Source organism: Rhyacophila brunnea, unplaced genomic scaffold, assembly GCF_057557595.1.
Source record: "Rhyacophila brunnea isolate RB1 unplaced genomic scaffold, BYU_Rbru_1.0 scaffold_12, whole genome shotgun sequence".
NCBI classification, from domain to species: Eukaryota; Metazoa; Arthropoda; class Insecta; order Trichoptera; family Rhyacophilidae; genus Rhyacophila; species Rhyacophila brunnea.
The window spans coordinates 35,815,229-35,836,295 of NW_028232774.1; the positions used below are offsets into that span (position 1 = coordinate 35,815,229).

A 21,067-nucleotide genomic window follows, 5' to 3' on the forward strand; every position below is an offset into this window, starting at 1 on the left:
CTCCGTAATATTTCTTTCTATATTCAACTATATTCCGTTATTTTGTTTATACTAATCTAATAAAGCACAATATGATCTGTTACATAGGTACGAGTATAATGTGAATTAAATACTGTACATTTTTTATGTTAATTAAAATAATGCTTTTTCACTAATGGTTACCAGATAACTGTTTGCATCATAGATCAAAAATTCAGCTATCGTAATTATTTATTATTTAATTATAAATGTCATTGGTAAAATGTCTATAAAATAATTAGTCGCCCTTGAAGATATCAAACTACTGTAATAGTAGGAGTTATAATTATATACTTTTTGGATTACAATACATGAGAGGAATGCAACGTGGGTGTTCTACTTTGCGATCTCGCAACAAAGACGCAAACTCAGAAAGTGAGACAGCGTATGTGTTACAGATAGACAGATGGATAGATCAAGACAAATATAATATTGAAAATTTCATACGTCTCACGAAATATACTGATAGTAATTTTTACCAAAATGTCCCAATTTGTTAATTTTATTAATATTTGCTTTTCTAAGAGACAGTGATATAATTTGACATTTAAAACTGTTGCTTTGACTAATCGGCGGGTACTTACTCAGCATTTATTTGCATACGTAAGTGACATTTAGTGAAAGAACACGTGCATAGATTAAAAAAAAATCTTAAAACATCATTTAATAAAATTATTCAATAGATAAAGATGTTTTTATGCGTCTCGCCAGCGATCAGTAACTGGCGGTTTCCAAATTTTAACAACTTTTACGATCATACGATATAATATGAGGGGTGTATTTTCAAAGTGAACGTATTCATATACTTGACGAAAATGAGTTAATGAATGCCAGAATTTAAAGGATAAAATTATGAACAAGTATTTTTTGTATAGAAGCACCTACATAATAGCATTCACTCCAGTAGAAAAATCAACTTCAAAATCGGTGTTAGTTACAAAAATAACTTATTCCAATACAAAAACATATTATGTAACATCAACACCGTAAACAGTTTTTTGGCTTTTGTCAAAAATTTGTGAAAGTGGAATAAGTTCACTTGGAAAATACACGCCTCATATTGATTACTAGCGATATCCCGCGTGAAATGTGAACATAAAAAAGAAGAAATATCGATCTGATTGTTTTCCCAATCAATTTTATAGACAATAGTTGGATCCAGGCGCACGCTATAATACCCGTACCTCACCTCACCACTCCGCCTCTGCTATCTGATCACTTTATCTATTTTTGGTTAAATTGTATTATTAGCTCTAACTAATCCCACGTGATCGTCAATGGTTTGATGTAGGCGCGGACCCCATTAACCTCACCGTATTCCACTGCTGCTATTTGATCAATTTACCTACTCGTCACTTATAGTTGCAAGTGTATTGTTTTCGAAAAATTGTTTCTTAACTTCAGAGTTTTTTTAAGATATTGAGAATGTAGCCCAAAAGCTGTAAAATATAAATAATAACGAAAAAGACACAAATAAATGTATTCTGTGCCAGTTATGGAAATAGTTTTATCAAAAGATATAATTATTGAAATATCAATTTTTCAACAACAAACTCCCCAATGTTTTGTTCAGATGGGAGCTGAAAACTGAGAGGTTTGAAAACGAACCGCGGAGAAAGCTGCTGTCCGATAAACAAATAACCCTCAATCATGAGGTTCTGATGAAAAAAAATTACATACAGATACGGTACAAAACGTTTTATGACAAAAATTAAGCACAGAATTTAGTGTTCTTGTATGCGAGACAGTTAATGGTGAGGATTTGTAGTGGTTGAAACACGTAGTATAGAAAATAGCACCTTGACAATAATATGGTATTATCTAATTACAACGTTTTTAGTAGCTCGTATTCTTATTCGTCCGGTGGTTGTTTATCCGGTACAAATCTTGCAATCGATTTTTAACTAACTTCCCGACTAGCATACTTCAGATCCGCAGCATTGAATCGCGAATTACGATAGTAGTGCTTGTTATTGATTATCTTCGAATGCAATACGGTAAGATTTTTGCAATAAATGAATATTTTCGTATACACTTTCGTTAAAATTATTATTATTACTTAATAATACTTACTAATTAACAAAAAGGTTGGCATCCTCTAGTTTATACGGAAATCTGTCCATCGAACACAATACACGCTCAGTAGCGTCACGTAGTTTTAAATAAAAGGATGCCCATTAAACTTTTGTTCGCAGAGAAAACATATTTTATTGACTGACAGAGAAGAAAAAAACTCGTTTACCTGTGCACACAAAAATAATAGATGGAAAATTCTGCAAAAGAAGCGCGGCAAACAGGTGTTTTTAAAGTTGAAAGGTGTCATTTCGTATGTGAGTTGTTGCTCTTTATGCGAATGTATCTGTGCGATCATTTACATCGAATCAGGATCGTAACGATAAAATATTCCAGTGGCAACCATTTTTTTTATACCTAGTGCAATTATAATTAGTTACATTTTAAAACCATTGTAGATAAGGATTATGTTACAATTTGGAGTAACGCCCTTTTTTGTACCCACTGACGTGAGTATTTGTATTCATTCATAGATTAGTGTAGTGAATAAAAATGAACAAATATGCGTAAAAGTATAGAATACAGTCACCATCCTTACAAAAACACACTAGCAACAAAAATAAACGTTTGTTGTAACGAAATGAGTCCATCAGTCGTGTAACATGTAATTTAGCAGATATTTCTATCTTCAGCCTTTTTTTGTAGCTGTTGTGATCAGGTATCTTTTAAGCAAAGAAGGTTCTTCGCCCTCATGGCCCTTTGCTTTTCTCAGGACAGAGTCAGAGGCACTGGTCCGGGGTCTGATGCCCGGTGAGATCATAACACATTTATATGATTTTCTCAAAGCCAATATGATTGTTTCACCCCACTACTACAATACTCTCTATCACAACACTACTGTCATTGGGCCATAACTTGAGTTACCCCATCTCCACCCAGCCCCCTTCCATGACACTATAAACATGTCAGAATAAAAAAAATAGTGCCACACTTCCTTGTTCCAAAACAAAGATATACGGGATTGATTTAACAATCATACACCTTATTACGAGAACTTAAGGAAAGAGTTTAAAAAATAAGTATGCCCTATCGTAGTGGTAAAGAGAATAAAAAGAAAAACAATAAAGTAGGTACTGCTCTCAACTTGTCCATTTGATCACTTGATACCGACGACACTTTTACTTTACTTTATCTTCCTTGGTTGAGGCGGGTCTAGGACTATTTGGCGCCGGGACAACTGGACGCCACGCAATTCGAAAATAAATAGATGTTAGGTATTTATACGTACTTAAAAAAATAGTTAATATTATTATTTATATTTAAATTGTTATATTATGATTTAATAGTTCGTGAGAATTTAAATATGCACGTGTAAATAATGATTTAATCGTGCATATGTATAAGTTCCAAAGAAAAAAGTATTTTTATTTTTCTATAAAGCTTAGGCGTGGTAATTATCAATCCGCAATAAAACAAACATTATGTTAAAAGTAAAATGCAATAAAACTACCGCGTAGTATATATAAATTGATTAAAATTCATCGTTTACGTGTCTACGACAGTGCGGCGTCCAATTGTCCCATTCCCGTTGAGGCTAGATAAAACTTATTTTCAGATTCTCCGTTATACAACACGTTAATCTTCAGAAAAATGCAGAATTTGTGAAACTGTCTTAGACAAGTTATCAACAGTCATTCCTTTTGTGTATTTCTGAATGACTTATTCCATGGAATTCAAAGCAATCCATTGTCCGCCAATTCCATGTCTCAAATTGGTGTAAGATTCCATGCCCAGGATCATGCTTCGAAAATAGAACAAAAGCTCCATTTTGACCTACGCTGAGCATGCTCCTCCTTAATGAAGATCACTAATGTTTTAGCAGGAATGATGTTTGTATTAATTGGGATTTGTCGTACGATGTGTCATCGCAATTTGGCAGTTTTTGAGCATTTACAATTCCTCTAAAAAGATTTGTTTAAATAAATATACTTACTTAATATTAAAAAATAAATCGTTTATAATAAAATGTTGAGAGTCACAATATAAAGCCATATAAAAGTAATAGGCTGTTTACTGAATGAATTTTATCATCATTAGCATTAGAATGGTGTGCGTGTAGAGTCGCATGCGGACATGGATTTGAACTCTGACCCAGGAGTTGGAGTCATCATCTTTGCTCTTGGTCAATGTCAACCCTGTTTACCGTCGTGGACATCCGTGCCAAAAATAAATGTTTATTCACCTGGTTATCTGAACCTGTATGACACCACAATCTGGTTGTATTTTAAACTTTTCACATCAATTATTCAAAGATAATTATAATATACTGATGGTCAACATGTACTGGTCTAGACTTCATGCATCTCAACCATTGGATATTTAAACTTTAAATAAACGAGATGACTTTTTTCACCGTATCCACTTATCTATTAGTAGAATGGAATCACTTTACAGTGGCGCAAAGAAGTTACCTACGATAAAACCAATTGTAAGTTATTTATTTAATAAAATATAATATAATATAAAAAACATACAATTTTATACAGAAAAATAAAATACATAGCATGTCACTGAAAATTTCTATGTCTTTGCGCATTAACTAGTCTTGCACACCTCATTAATGGTGCCCTGATAGGCTTGACACGAGGAAACGTAAGTAATTGACAGGCGCATTTATATTCAAGTTTTTTAGGATACCATGAATGGAAACCATCCCTCGTGATAACAGGCAACAATGTCTCAAGAACAGAAGTGACCTACGAGCTTCAAGAAAGTGAAAAGTAGCATGCCTTGTAGAAAGGCAGTCGGAAAATAATAATTTGTCAAATTATCAAAAGGAACATAGTTATATGTCTCAAAGTAAAGGCATCGAAGAAATTTCTTCTGGACGCGCTCTAAAATAAAGTTGTAGGAAACCTCATAAATATTCAAGAATACCACGCACTAACGAGACGTAGAGTGTACGTATGACATTTGAATCCTTGAATGTTTTGGCTTGTCGCATGATGAATCCTAGAAGCTTACTCATACGTAGAGATGTAGAAGTTATATACAAGTGAAAAGATAATAAAGAGTCAAAAATTATTCCAAGATCTTCTGCATTAGATTGAAGTTATATTGGTTTTATAATAAACATCGCACAAACTTCTGTAAATCATCCGTAATGTCACTGCAAAATGATTCCAGTATACCATGCATCAACCCCTCTTAGTTTCGAGGACAAGTACAAAAGTATTTTTTTTAAATATAATTTTTTTATTTATTTATAAGGTTAACAAACAATAAAATGTTACGAATGAGAATCTATTATAATTTCTATACATGAAGATATTATTTAACAACTATGCAATTGAGATATTATTGCAAATTCTGTTAATATTGGCAATCGTATTCAAGCCTTCAGTATATTATATTATAATGTTGCAATCTTAAATTTTGGACATTATTCATTTTAGAAAAATATTTTTTTTTTTATAATGTTTTAATCAAAAACTTATGATGTCCTTCAAAAATTTAATACATACTGGCCTCGGTTATCGATTGGTGAAGTTACGCACTTCGAATAACAAAACTATAAATCGCAAAAGGTTGGGTGTGGTTATAAATCTACTAAATAATACTCAGAGTATGGTAATTATTATCTTACTATTTCGCTATCAAAAGTGTCAAATACCTTAATAATAATTAGTACATCTGGGCTGTAAAAAATTGATTCAAAATACTTGGCATGTTAAGATACGAATTAATGTATAATACCATCCCTACGTTTAGATAATTTCAATAATTTAATATTTAAAATATACATATGAACATTATCTATGTAACTGTTTCGAGGCCCCATTTTAAATACTTTGACGAATCAATTGCGTTAGCTGCGTCAAAGAAAATTGCCATTGTATATGGGTGGTCAAATAAAGTAGAATCTTTCCTAATTTGATGTTGCCGAATATCCATGAATGTTTTTTGTTACCTATAAATATGTCTCAACTCGGTTATAGGTTATCTGTCGCTGACTATTATTGATAAGTAATTTTGAAAATAAATATTTCATTTTGTAAGTGCGCTAATATGTAAAACCAATAATTTGAATTTTCGGGCGACTTGAGTGTGATATTACGATTTGCTAAGGTCACGGTCAACTTTTATTTGCAATATCTCAAATTAGGGACTCAATAATATATCAATATTTTTCATTCATGTGTGTTGTATCAAATTATTTACATGTTTACTAATTGAATATTAAATTAATTAATTTGTATGGGAATATTTTGTTTATGATAATTTTTAGATTTGACAATCTACGTATCTAATATCTATAGTATTTTATATATTTTTTAAATAATAAATTAAGTCTATGTAGGTAGGTACTGAAAATAACAAAATATATTATTAAATATACAAAGTAAACACTTGAGTGTACCTTATAAGACTGAAATCTAAATCGTATCTATCGTGACAAAGATATACATTAGGCAGTGGCGAAGGGTGGAGGTAAGCTGTTAAGATCCGCCATAAATAGTGAACACTAAACTTTGTCAGTCATATGTATTTGCTTTCATTTAAATAAGACTACAATTTACAGATGATGTTGGTTAGTTTTTAAAATTCGATTAAGCCATGCAAAACTAAGCCATAATAGATAATAGTCAAAAAAAAAAATACTCGTATATCTATAAAATATCTAAATTTATGCAATTAAATCATGCATAACTTTGAATATTTATAAAATATAGGTTAATATTTTGTATCTATTATAGTTTGGTTTGGCTTGTTGAATTTCAAAAAAATAACCAACAATAGGTATGTGTAATATGTATCCAATGAAATCAAATAAGTATGAATGAAAAAGTTTGCACAATTTTGTCGTTTTACCCAAAATATACCAGAACTATTATGGTTTGGTTTAGGCAGGGCTTAATTTATTTTTAAAAAAGAAACCAATTCCATCTGTCAATTGTAGTCTTAGTTTAATAAAAACAAATACATATGACTAACACAATTTAATGTGCACTATTTATTGCGGATCTTAACAGCCTACCTCCACTCTCCGCTATTGATATTAGTTATTACGTCGTGTATTCGTCTGCATTTATTACCTGTGTCTTTAAAATATTTTTAATCTAATATTCCATAAGAAAATGGTTGATTAACAGTGATAGTTACTTGAAAAATTAAGAATCGTCTTCTGCTACTTCTGTTTGATATATGAGCCTAAGCGTTTCCGATTTACGTTTTATATATCCGCCATTGCCTTCCAAAATGACGTCAATGGTCCAGCTATACGCAGCAAGTGGCCAATCACTTATCACGCCACGGTATTCAGCACATGTAGGATCATTAAGTATTCCCATTTCTCCATATTATTATCATTCGTTCTAGTTACTCCGATATGTGTACAGTTTATCGTCATCTAAATTGCGAGTATATAATAATTATTATGTATATATATAATATGTTATGCCAAATGTGTGAAATTGCGTATTACATGAAATCGGCAAATGCTCAAATGCTCATGCATTGGTCAAAATAGATGGTGGCGCTCCGGTGATGTTTTTTGCAACTAATCAAAAAAACCAAATGTGTCAAATGGCATTGATTATATAAAAATATTATACCAATCAATAACTACAATGACGTTTATATCCATTTACTATGCCCAAAAAAATAACTATAATATGATAACGGAAGAATTTTATTAAAAGGTATTTTCGCGATTTGATTCGTGCTTGGGGTATAAGGCAATGGTCGATTGTTTCTTTGTGATAGTATGACTTGATAGTTTGTTGACAGTTGTTAGCTAACCTCAAAATGGACATTCAGTTCAATTCAGAATTACAAAACCTAACCTAACCTAATAATAATAATATTATATTATGTCCAATTATAACTAATAAAACCATCTGTATTAAATTTACTTTTTCTACTGTCATGTTGACAGTTTAAGAATTCCATACCCTGCCAAATTCACGCACTCGGCAGATAATTTGCCTAATTCATGAATAAGGCAACGAACTTGCATTTTTCATGAATAAGGCAAAATTTTGCCGATTTCATGTTTCGATTTCACGCAATTTCACACATTCGGTATAACATATATATGTAAAACATTTTTTTAAATTTCATGATCGTATAATATATTCACTAACATGTATCAAATAATGCTTTTTGATATCATTTTTGGAATCCGGAAATCGTACAAATAAAAAAACTCAGTACTCACGAATGGTCAATATATTTTTTTTATTATTTTCAACGTGGTGGAATATCAATGCAGCAAAAAGTATCTTAAAAAAACCTGTCATATAAATTTTCTAAACAGCTGGTTACGAACGATTTGCGGTCGCCGAGCGATGACGTTAGGAATATAATTATAATCATCTGTTGTCTTATTATTTCTAAAGATATATTGTTTACATTATGAAAAAAAAATCTAAGCCTTAATACTATTTTAAAACTTAAAAGGGGCCTCCTACGACTTATGTACCAACGTACAGACCTACAAACTTATCTGAAGAATGGGATGGGGGAGCCACTGTTGAAAACTACCCAATCAAGACTCGTAACTGGACAAAATCTGACATTCGAAAATCGAACATTTCGAAATTTTCAAAATGGCGTCCTATTGTAGTTCGTAGTTCCAGTTTTGGCCATTCTACAGATAAGTTTGTATGTATTGTGATTTGTAAAATAGGATACTATTTCGATTCAACCATGTTTGTATAATTTATAGAAAATTAATATTATGATTACTAGGCGGCTCTCGTGGTGAATTGCGTAAGGCGCTTGCCTTCCACCCGAGAGTTCTGGATTCGATTCCCGGTCAGGACATAATATTTATGTATTTTTCTCAAAGCCTGGGTGTTTGTGATTGTTCAATATCACTAATAACCACCTTGTACGAAAATGCAAGGACATGGTTATTAATAATTCTACAAAAAATGATTATTTAATTGATTATAAATGCTTGAATTTATTTTAAAAATTAAAAATTGACATTTTTAACCGTATGGTCCCTCAAAATCAGTGCATTGGGCGACTACGTCACTGTGTTTTTGACATAAAAAATATTATATTGAACTGGGTCGCTTATTAAATATTAAACACTTTTTTAATGTTATATTTTCTTTTATTCTCAGGCTGACGATGATACAGATGACATCGGTGAAACCTACCAAGACGAAGAGACGCAGGCTGCTCTGGTTATCCGGAGAGATCCTCATGCTGGTGGTCTCCTTGTTGTGAGTGTTATTTTGTTTACCTTTTAACTTTACTAACAACTCAACAAAGCTGTTGACTAAAATTGACGGAAGCTGACCGAATAAATTAAGGAAACCTTTCAAAAAGTTATGTGTTGACATGGTCATGATAAAAATAAATAATTCTAATATTATTACTTATAACAATTCACTTAAAACTTCTATTCAATACATTCATACACAACAAGTAATTTTATAAAATGTAGTTAAAAAATCTGTCATATTCAGAGAAAATAGATATTATGTTGAAAATATTAATAATTTCAAAAGAGAATATTTTTTACAATAAGCAGTTTTAAAGATAAACCTAATAATTTTACATAAATAAATGTTATTTAATATATCTATAGTTGTATAAAACACAATAATTTATAACATCCCATTTTGTTATTTAAGGGGGGACATGCTCGTTGAAGGTCAAAATTGAGTTTTTATTGTATTTTCAAACCACGATCCTGGACACTCCTTAAACGTTGTAGATAATCTATTTACATAATTTTGAAGCCTTATTATCCTTTATAGTTATTTTAAACATTTGATGACTGCATAAAGTATTTTTGTTACATAAAATAGTATTCTTTTAAACCTCTCGCTCTAATGTTTTAGAATATAGTCATATTTCGGTACATAACTGTGCAGTGGTGTTAAAATTTTTTACATTTATTAATTTTTAAACGCATTTATAAAACCATTAGCATAATTTATTACGAGATAATTTTTGTAAAATATTCACGATAAAAAATTATATTGATAATCTCTGTGATCCCAAATTTGACAAGAAGTAGGCATTTTATTATTCAAAAAATCGGCAAGATTAACACATTTGAAGATGATTCTAAAGATATTTATTATAAGCTATGTCTTTGACCATTCAAGTGTTATAAACATTTTATGAATAATGATTGCTTTATAATAATTATTGACCTAAGAATAAGGTCGTGTTTTTTTGAAATACGCCATTTCTTTTGTCATTCCCTAGTGGTTAAGCTACAACATACGGCCGTTGCCATAAATTGACAAACTATAATTAAAGTTGGGAGTAAAATTATGTTAACGCACGTGTTTGAACATGTACCTAACCGAATTTTTTTAAATTTTTTTTTAAACGGTACATGTTCAAACACGCGCGTTAATATCATTTTACTCCCTACTTTAATTATAGTTTGTCAATTTATGGCTACGGCCGTATGTTGTAGTTTAACCACTGGGGAATGACAAAAGAAATGGCGTATTTCAAAAAAACACGACCTTATTCTTAGGTCAATAATTATTATAAAGCAATCATTATTCATAAAATGTTTAACACACTTGAATAGTCAAAGACATAGCTTATAATAAATATCTTTAGAATCATCTTCAAATGTGTTAATCTTGCCGATTTTTTGAATAATAAAATGCCTAATTCTTGTCAAATTTGGGATCACAGAGATTATCAATATAATTTTTTATCGTGAATATTTTACAAAAATTATATTGTAATAAATTATGCTAATGGTTTTATAAATGCGTTTAAAAATTAATAAATGTAAAAAATTTTAACACCACTGCACAGTTATGTACCGAAATATGACTATATTCTAAAACATTAGAGCGAGAGGTTTAAAAGAATACTATTTTATGTAACAAAAATACTTTATGCAGTCATCAAATGTTTAAAATAACTATAAAGGATAATAAGGCTTCAAAATTATATAAATAGATTATCTACAACGTTTAAGGAGTGTCCAGGATCATGGTTTGAAAATACAATAAAAACTCAATTTTGACCTTCGACGAGCATGTCCCCCCTTAAGTGTGACGAAAACTTTGTTTTATTTCAATAATGCTGTATTCCATATCAGTTTTTAACAACTTTAAATTTACTAGGTAATGACAGGTATATATGTATTTTTACTCGAGTAAAGCAAAAATTCTATCAAATGGTGTTAAATTACTAATGAAATTTTACTTGAACAACTCAGAAATGGTTTCAATCAGTATGCCCATACATAACAATGTTTTCTTCTGTAAATAAGTGTTAAATCTGTTTTTGGATAGGTTTATAAGAAAACAGAATCATTTTATAATAACCAAATGACAACTAATTTTATATGCTTCACTAAAATACAATTTAATTTCGAAGCTCAGCAATTGAAGCATTTTATTAAATGTGCTCGATATAAATAAACGAACACAACAATTTAAAAAAAACCGTGAAAATTCTAAATCATTTCCACTCTTAATTTATTCTTGTAACCTGATATTCGAAGCAAATAAGCAGGTCACCAGATCAATAGAACCAAAAGAAGGTGATAGGAAGTTGCATAAGAAAGTAATAATGTTGTAATAAATTGTACTGTGCTGCCAACTAGACGCGACATAACAATTTCGACCAATGGCAACACCACTATGTCACAATTAAATTTAATGTTATCACTTATTTTATTTATTTATGGCCCCTGCGTTATGTTTTTATTTCATTGGCAACACCAAAAATGTAAACCGCAATTTCGCGGTTGTGGTGAATAAAAGTATTATTATTTATTATTGGCAAAAACAACGGATTGATTTGTGTCTTGCCTATAATAAAAATTAGTAAAATTAGTAACTTTTTTGATTCACTAGAACAGCTAATATTGGAGAGTTTTTAATTATTGTAGAATTAAATTCACGTAAATTATTTAAGTTAGAACGCTCGCACTATACTGAGTAGGTAATCCTCTGTTGGTCTCGTTGTCTATCTATAAAAGGTTGGCAATCAACTTGCAGTAAACTTGCTTATCATATGCCAGTCATATCCCCAACATCTGTGACAATCAGTGGCGAAGACTCCACTAGGCGATTATTTAAAGCCTACCTTCTTAAGAAAAATATTTTTTAATTGCATATTGACATAGGTATTTGTATACTTAATCACTTCATTATTTTATGTTCTATAAAAAAAATTATTTTGCCAAGGAGAGATGTCGTATACGTAGGAATGTATTACAGTATTACACAGTTACAAAACAATCTGCAACGGTATTAAAAACTATACCACAGCGCGCCATCTATCTTGACGTAAATAAAGGTCCAATTATGTGTGAAATAATTCTGATTTTTTTTCGTATGGACTTTACGTCTCGTAACCTTCGCAAGTCTGTCGAATTGCATGAAAAAAGGTAAGCTCCTCTCGCAGAGCCTAAAACATTCGCGCATAATATTGTTGCCATGACTGCCTAAACTGACTTTGTCCAAAACCATTCATAATTAGAAAAAAATATTTTCTACGGCGTTTAATCGAATATTAATAAATACGTATAGATTGTTTCTAAAAAATAAAAAGAAATTTTATCTAATGATTTTTGATGGTTATAAATGTGTTGAAAATACGTAATGTAAACATATCGCTCATTTTTATATCGTCAGTGAGTTTTTGAAGATTCATTGAATTAGTGTGTCGTTGTCATTTATTAGTGTATTCATTAGTAGTAAATATCGTATTATCTTCTTATTTCTCTATAGTCTTATTATAGTATACCTGACAAGTGTGTTCTTTTTATCAGATGTCCACAGCCTACCTCTTTCCAAAGGTCACCCTTCGCCACTGGTGACAATATATATTTAAAATACTCTTCAATATTCACAACATTGATTGGCAGTTCTGTAGAGGTTTACTCAACCCTACAACTGACGCATTATTATCTATGCTCATTTATATAGCATAGATAATACGAACAGGAAATTACAAGCATCAAATTAGTTGCATTTTGACTCTTCAACGATACAGTCAAACTTTACAGTTTCAACCTTAAAATCATAATGTCAATCTTACTAAATTCAACATAAAAACTAATGTGCCAGTCCTGTGTATCCAAATTATTATCTATAATACAAAACCTAGAAATGCAACCACTGTGTATCATTCTTCACAACCCGAAGCACCATATCATTACACACTCAACGCAATCTTTCAGAACAGTTATAAATAATATCGGGGCCACATTCAGCATCTTCAAAGATACCCCAGATAGTTCTCTATATTATCAGTAATCAGTCAATCAATAAATGTGAAGTCAAAATATTATAATTTTTATTGTATTCATAGCCACTGAAAGATTATCAGATAAGAATCTTAATGAGTGAGTATAAACAACTTGTTGCATTATTTTGCTAATAGTATTGAATGGACGGCCTACTTACTTTCCTTTTTATATGTCACACGATGACAAAGAGTAAGTAGCCCACGTAATATTTTGCAAAGGTCTCTGTAACTTAACCGATAATAATACTTGGAATCAGATAACTATTCTATTGCGTATTTACTAGTTATAATATGGCATCGTGAGTTTGTTTTTCTTCTACAATCCGATATAAATTTTAGTAGCTTTCCGAAAAGCTTTCATAACAAATTTTGTTTACGAGAAATAGTTGTAATTAATCATTCTAGCTCCAAGCTTTTGATCAGCACTCGCATTGAAAACTCATTAATCAAATACAATGTAATAATGATATTGTGCTTTCTTTTGCTACTTGATACCTATATCATTATCATTAGCCGGGGTTAATCCACTGATGGACGCAAGTTTTCCCCTAACCCAGTACTAACTCTCATCTGTATGTAGTTCTTCTCTATCACGTACATTCACCGAACTTTGTTTGATCCATAATCTGAGAGCTTTGTTTTTAAAATTCTATTTTATTGTTTAATTTTTATTTTTTACGACGTTTTTCTTAGCTCGTATTCTTATTTGTCCGGTGGTTGTTTGTCCGGTACAAATCTTGCAATCGATTTTTAACTAACTTCCCGACTAGTTGGACATTTGAAACTTTTAGAATATATCAGAACACGATGCCAATGCATTTTTTTAATACGTTTAGCCATCTTTAAGTAGAATTGAATGCATTTTCAGTTAATTCTGTTTTGTATGAAAAGTTATTTCGACACATTATTATTGTTGCTAAGCGGATGGTCCTAGCAACTAAATTATTAATATATACGTGCGTTATGAATGTCAAAATGACATTTCAGTATTATTTCTATCAAGTACAATTATTTTTCATCGTTTAAGCTAGTCAAGTCAAGTTTATATGATTCAACAGAAAAATTTTTATCTCTACTAAGTTGATTTACCTCAACTATGTATTCTAAATGTCATGTTGTGAACGTCTTGGATTATTAATTTGTTATATTGTACTGAAAGTGTCTTTTTTAAATAAATTAAAGGGCGGTGGAAGTTAAAAAAAAGCAGAAAAAACTCTTCATACAAATTCCATGTATTGTGTAACATACAGTTACATTTTGTAGTGATTATTATATTATTTTCTAAAATGTCAGTTATAATACTGATATGCGTTCATATCAGCCAACAGCTGGTCTTAATAAGCAAGTATTGTAAGGTATGCGTGTCGGCAGGAATATGTGCTGCTAACAAAAATAGAGCCGAATATTAATAATCAATTTGGTGGCAGCGCACCACGATCATCATTCTCATGAGTATAATTCGTAATTTTTATTCTAAACATATTTTGTTATCTTAACACAATCACTTCTGATTTTTTGACCTTTTAATTACCACATTTAAATATCATGTTAATTATATATAATGGCCAACTACTCCAAACGCGCCAGTCGCGGTGTGAGCACTAAAATTAGTTAATTCGCGAATGTTACTATGGATAATTTAATAAATAATTTCATATTTTAGGCATCACACCTTAAGAGGATACTTCAGTGAAACGGCAAATAATTTTCAACTATAGGTGCGACGAAATTTCTGACTAGCTGGCAATCGGAGAGCGAAAGTCGAGCTGTGAACACGTCAATTTATTTTGTGATGGCGACGGGGGAATTAATTCTTAAATCGTGTTAAGATGACTAAAAAACGTTACCCATTTACATGAAAAATAAAACATGTCAATGAATATATTATTATTATTAGTAATAAAACAATAAACATAACTTTAAATGGACGCATGTTGACTTTTTATGACAAATTATGTTTTGTTCTGCACGCGTCGTTTGCACAATCTACGCGTCGCGTAGTCACGATCATTTTAGACCATACCTCAGCTGAAGTATAGCCTTAAATCATTGTTCTGTATTCTTTTAAATAAATCTAAATACATAAATAAACAACGCAAAATTATTACTGCATGCTGCTCATGTGGTTCAGTGGAATCTATAATTTAGATAATTCACTGATGGTGGAATTATAGTCCGAAACAATTGGTAAGATCGGCAAGTCAAAACTACACCTGAAAAATGCGCACAAAAAGAATTACAACTTGTCCATGCTTACGCAGACAACTAACAACGCAATGTATAATAATAGTGTTCTATCTATGGACTCGTTTCCCTTTCGTGATCTGTGGTGCGTGAAGGCATGTCTGACTTCTTTGCCATTGAATCAACGCAAGCAGTTAGCCATTATAAGTCGTGATATACTTGCCGAAGTATTTTTCGTGATTTTACCTGAATATTAGTTGCACAACGGATGCTAGATTTTATTTCATAATAGTGCAGGGAGTTGCTTTCATTGTATCGTCATATACCTATATAAAAATCATGAAAAAAGTTTGTAAATTCTTACAAATATGTAACAGTTTTTGTCAGGTCAAATTTTAAAATATATTACTTCACCTTAATGTTTGGTAATCGTAATGTATCTGAGTGACAATTTACAAACATTAATTTAATACATTGTATGGATAATTTTATTTAAAGGTAATCAATACATATCTAAAAATTGACTTACAATAATTTAGAAACTGTATAAATTCGATGTACTAATAAAAATCGGTATTCCAAAAAAGGCACATTCTATATAGTTTTTTTTTTTTTTAATTTGTAGGTTTATTTTTTTAACTAAAAAAAGATAAAAAATATATTTTAATGTTGTTAGCACCATATTGATTATTCCAATTGAAAGTTATCAGTAAAATGTATTTCACCGTAGGTTTCACTAAAAATATTACTCCCCGCCTTAATACTCGGTGACAGAACTTTTGAAATAAATGATTGTAGTATTCGGTGGTATCGCTTGCGTGTGGAGTGGGCAAAGTAAATTTTACTTAGTATTTACAATAAGTTATATTACCTATATTATTACCTGTATGATAATAAAATTCCTCATATATTATGTAATATGGAAAGTCAAACATTACATTTTTTTTCTATCATACGTAGCAGTGCCGGGAAGCTAGCCTTCAATTATTAATCCTTATAAAGAATTAAATAAAAAAAATTAAACACAATAATTTGTAATACTTATTCCACGTAACGACATGAAATTTTTTTATTGAAGCAGATATAATATATCCGACCAATATCATACAGGCTTCCACAGGGTAAAGGTTTGTATTAACAGATTTTGGTTTTACGAGAAAATGGATGTCAGCCACTTGCTCAACCCATTAGGTCCATACTCTTCTGACTCGAATTCTGATTCAAACCTAGGACTCACGGACATCATGGATATAATATATAATCAATCGGACACATTTTTAATCATAATATGGATTAAGAAATTATTTTTTTTCGACCATGTCCGATCCTGATAGGATCATATGGGCCTCCACAGAGTGGAGGTTTGTATTGACAGATTTTTGTTTTTTACGAGAAATGGATGTCAGCCACTTGCTCAACCTATTAGGTCCATACCCTGACACACACAAATTGAAAAACAATTTTTGTACTTGCCAGACCCAGGATTCGAACCTGGGACCCACGGCTTTGTAGTCCAACGCTTATGCCGCGCAGCCACCGTGAGTAAAAGAAATAGTTTTTAAAAAAAATCCCAAAAATAATTCCTAATATATTATTTGTCAAAACATAGGATACGTTTTGTTTCGACTAAATATCACTATCAAACAGTCTCAGACGGCTTATAATAGCTTAATAAAAAAAACAAATTAGGTAATTTCCCTCTCAGAAGCTACGAGGCGTGAACACGTAACTCGGATATTGCGTTCCCATACCATTCTCCATACAAACATGAGACTCAATCTCCACGTTTGCATCCTATTTCCGTTAAAAATAAACTAAAATATACTCAATGAATTTTACGATATATTGAAGAATAGTATAAATTTAAGACGTGATTATAGTGAATGCAATTATTATACACCTGGTGGCAAGTCAGCTGATTATCACTAATGATGGTGTATATAATATTTTACAAATGTCATCATTAACAGCTACAACTATCACACATAGTCAGCTAATATTATCGGTTTCCTTGAGTAACATTATTTTCTTGTTTATATTGATTGTCGAACGTAGACATGTCCAAATTCAAGTTGGTATTTACTATCCAGTATCAAAACGGACAGTGATCTACCATACTCTCTCATTGTCACTATGTTACTTGAACAGGCGTATTATATTTGACCGAGTATACATAGACGTGACAAATCAAACAACGCTTGCTTTCCACTATCAAAAAGAAATACTCAATTTCATATTGCCATGAATGACATGAATAAAGTGAACGACTAACAATCACCAAGTACTCATGAAGATTATTTTAATATAATATAATTATAATATATTCATAATTCGGCGGTTCATATTCACCATTTATACTTATGTGGAAGAGAAAATGTTGATATATATAATAAATGATTTTTTTTTAAATACCTACATTTATTCTAGTCATCGATTAAGACTATCTAAATATTATCCCTGATGTAAATGACGAACTAAATTAAGAAACTAATAGTATGACCAGATGAAAAAAAGCATTGTGAAACTATACATAATATGACATATTCAACATAATATATAATTTAAAATCATCTCATGTACTCACTAGAAAAAATCCCGACACCCAACGGTACTTTAACCTGTAACTACTCAATTCACTCCAATGTGTTTTTCCAATTAAGCTACGAGCATCCTACTTAAATACGACGAATTTAACTAGTAGTTCTTACGTGAAATGCATATTAAATCGCGTTTATAATGTTGGCTATCGGTTGTTGTGTATTAAATTAAGGTAGGTTTATTCAATATATAGAATTTTACATTTTAAATCTTGTGAATTATTCGCTGAATAAAATAAATAGTTAACTATTATGTACCCATTCGTTTTAAGGCTGATAATATGTAAAGTTTTGCCAAATTCAGAAGCAAAATAATCAAAGATCTGTCAAATTGGCAACATGTATATTGATAGATGACTATGGTTTTTTTTTTAAATATACTCAAAGGATATTTTCTACATACTAATTTCAGATATATTTACGTATCAATACCACAAATGTGCTTATTAACTATCTGCTATCTACTTCTAGTATTACCGAGTTTGATATAAAATATTCAATTTTTCTCGAAAATAAGCGAATAGTTACACGAATTTGTACTTGGCACGTTTACCTGGCTATTATAATGTTGTTATAACCGCAGACTTGCAGCGGAATGATGACTGAGACTTTGAACTGAGGTTTTATCTTAAACTCGACACATTTTTGCGCTGTACTTCGGGGTCAAAGACACAGCTGAAATGAAAGGAAATAAATGTCGATGTACGTGTAAATTATTATTTTCCTACCATTTATTTCAAGGATTTTAGGCACCATATGCATTTAAGGCTTGAAATATGTATTGCTATTGAAGATACAATATAATATTAGTTAGAAGAAGAGCGTAGATGATACTTTCGTTTGGTTTCGTAGAAGACTTTAGATTCTGTAGAAAATTAAACTTTTTCAAATTACGATTCAATAACATTATCACTTATCTTTATAATTCAAATTTCGAATGTACTGAACTATTTCAGAATATTGTTTTTTTTTTCATAATCTTGTTTAGATTTTTCATAATCTTGTTTAGATACATTCTTTAAGTAAATGCTTTCATAATATATTCACAACTGTAACCAGGGAACTCAAAAATAATGGGAACTGAAATACCCAACAGCTAAGGAGTAGCAGCCAACCGATCTCAAGTAAGGAAGAATCCAAGATTAACTAAAACACGTGTCAATAATATGTCATACGTCAAATACTGACAACTGCTCTCGATTTATGCATTGACGTTCATTTAATATTGGTGTATTACACACACTATCGCACGTGCATAGTGCGTGGTTCATTTACGTAGGACACTCACACATTCATAACCCTGTATCACAATGTAGTGTATTGAATATAGCCTATCGGAATTATATTTATTAATTTGTCCTGTGACTGTAACCCATCGACTTATTTAAAATTTTAAGGAACGTATAATTGTAGTCAATACAATCTTAGCACAAATAAATAAGGTCACAGGCAAAGTTGAATAATTACCATCTCGATGGAAATCGAAAGTGGTTATTTTGTTTCTGAGTTAAGGTCATAACAATTAGCAATGCACTTCTGTGAATAGATAAATAGTAAGAAGATGATGTTTAAATAAAAAAAACATTCTATGCTGATTTATGAATCAGTGCATGCTAGAAACATGAGAACTATAATAAAATTTATTATTAGTTAATATAAATCATCATAAAAACATATTATATGATGTTCTTATATTCACCTCTAAAATTTTGCTATCATCGAATTTAAAATTGCGACAAATCCATAAAACATAGTACTTAGCTGTATTTTTACAATTGTTTACTAAGAATTATAATATTAATCCTTTTATTCTACAAAAATTCTATTTTAGTACTAGTCATTATATCTTTTGGTAGTCAAATGATTATGACGCATTAATTTAAAATATAAATATTCGTTAATAACTCCTGTAGAATTATTTGAATGTAGTGTATTAAATTGTTATAATTGCACACATTATTAGTTCGTGATGATTCACCAATAATAATCGTTTATTTTTTCAATAATAATTATGAAAGCTATTTACATTTTAGTGTCTCTAGATGCTTTAGAGATAGAATTAGTTTGGTAGAGTTCGTGATGATTCACTTATAATAATCGTTAATTTTTTCAATAATAATTAAGAATGTTTTTTTATGTATTTTAATACTAGTCAATCTTTTAGCAGTCAAATGATTATGAAGTTTTAATTTAAAATATAAATATTCGTAAATAACTCCTGTAGAATTATTTGAATGTAGTGTATTAAATTGTTATAGTTGCACACATTAGGAGTTCGTGATGATTCACCGATAATAACCGTTTATTTTTTTAAATAATAATTACAAATGTTATTTTCATTTTAGTGTCTCCAGATGCTTTAGAGATAGAATTAGTTAAATAGAGTAGGTGGTGATTTACCAACAATAATCGTTAATTTTTTCAATAATAATTATGAATTTTATTTGCATTTTACTGTCTGAAGATGCTTTAAAGATATATTTAGTTATGTAACTATTTGATATTACGAACATTTCTTTAGGATTATCATTTATATATAGAATAAATTATAAACTATATTAATTAAAAATAAAACACAATATATAGTAGGTACTTAATCCACATAATTTAAAAATGGTTAGCCTATAAACCAAATTTAAAGAGAGACTTTTCGAATATTATATTTAATTATAAATTATATCTCCGATAAATGACTTGATCTTTAATTTTGTTTAGTATAAATAGCTGTAAAATTGTATACTTTTTATCAGTTGAGAATTTTCTCACACTGAATAGGTTTAAACTGGTTCTGATCATTATTAAATTATGCTGATTAAATACTACATTATGTTTTATTTTCATTTTTAGAATATCTTTTTACCAAAAATTGACAGATACCACCAAAAATGTTTATAGACTATTTTTTTAGTGGAGCAATAAACTTTAATAGATATTTAACATTTTTTATGAATCCAATAGTTTTTTATCAAAATTCAGACTGCTAATATTTAGTTTTT

The 21,067-nt window shown here is 30.3% G+C and overlaps 1 protein-coding gene across 2 annotated transcripts in view; it reads left to right on the forward strand.

The window, feature by feature from the left end:
* Nucleotides 1-21,067, forward strand: part of sona (sol narae metalloprotease) — a 304,986-nt gene that overhangs the window by 170,610 nt on the left and 113,309 nt on the right. For both annotated transcript variants that reach the window (XM_085961198.1, XM_085961199.1), the window contains exon 4: nt 9,168-9,269. In XM_085961198.1, coding sequence (XP_085817324.1) covers nt 9,168-9,269 — 102 coding nt within the window. The remainder of the gene's footprint in view (nt 1-9,167; nt 9,270-21,067) is intronic.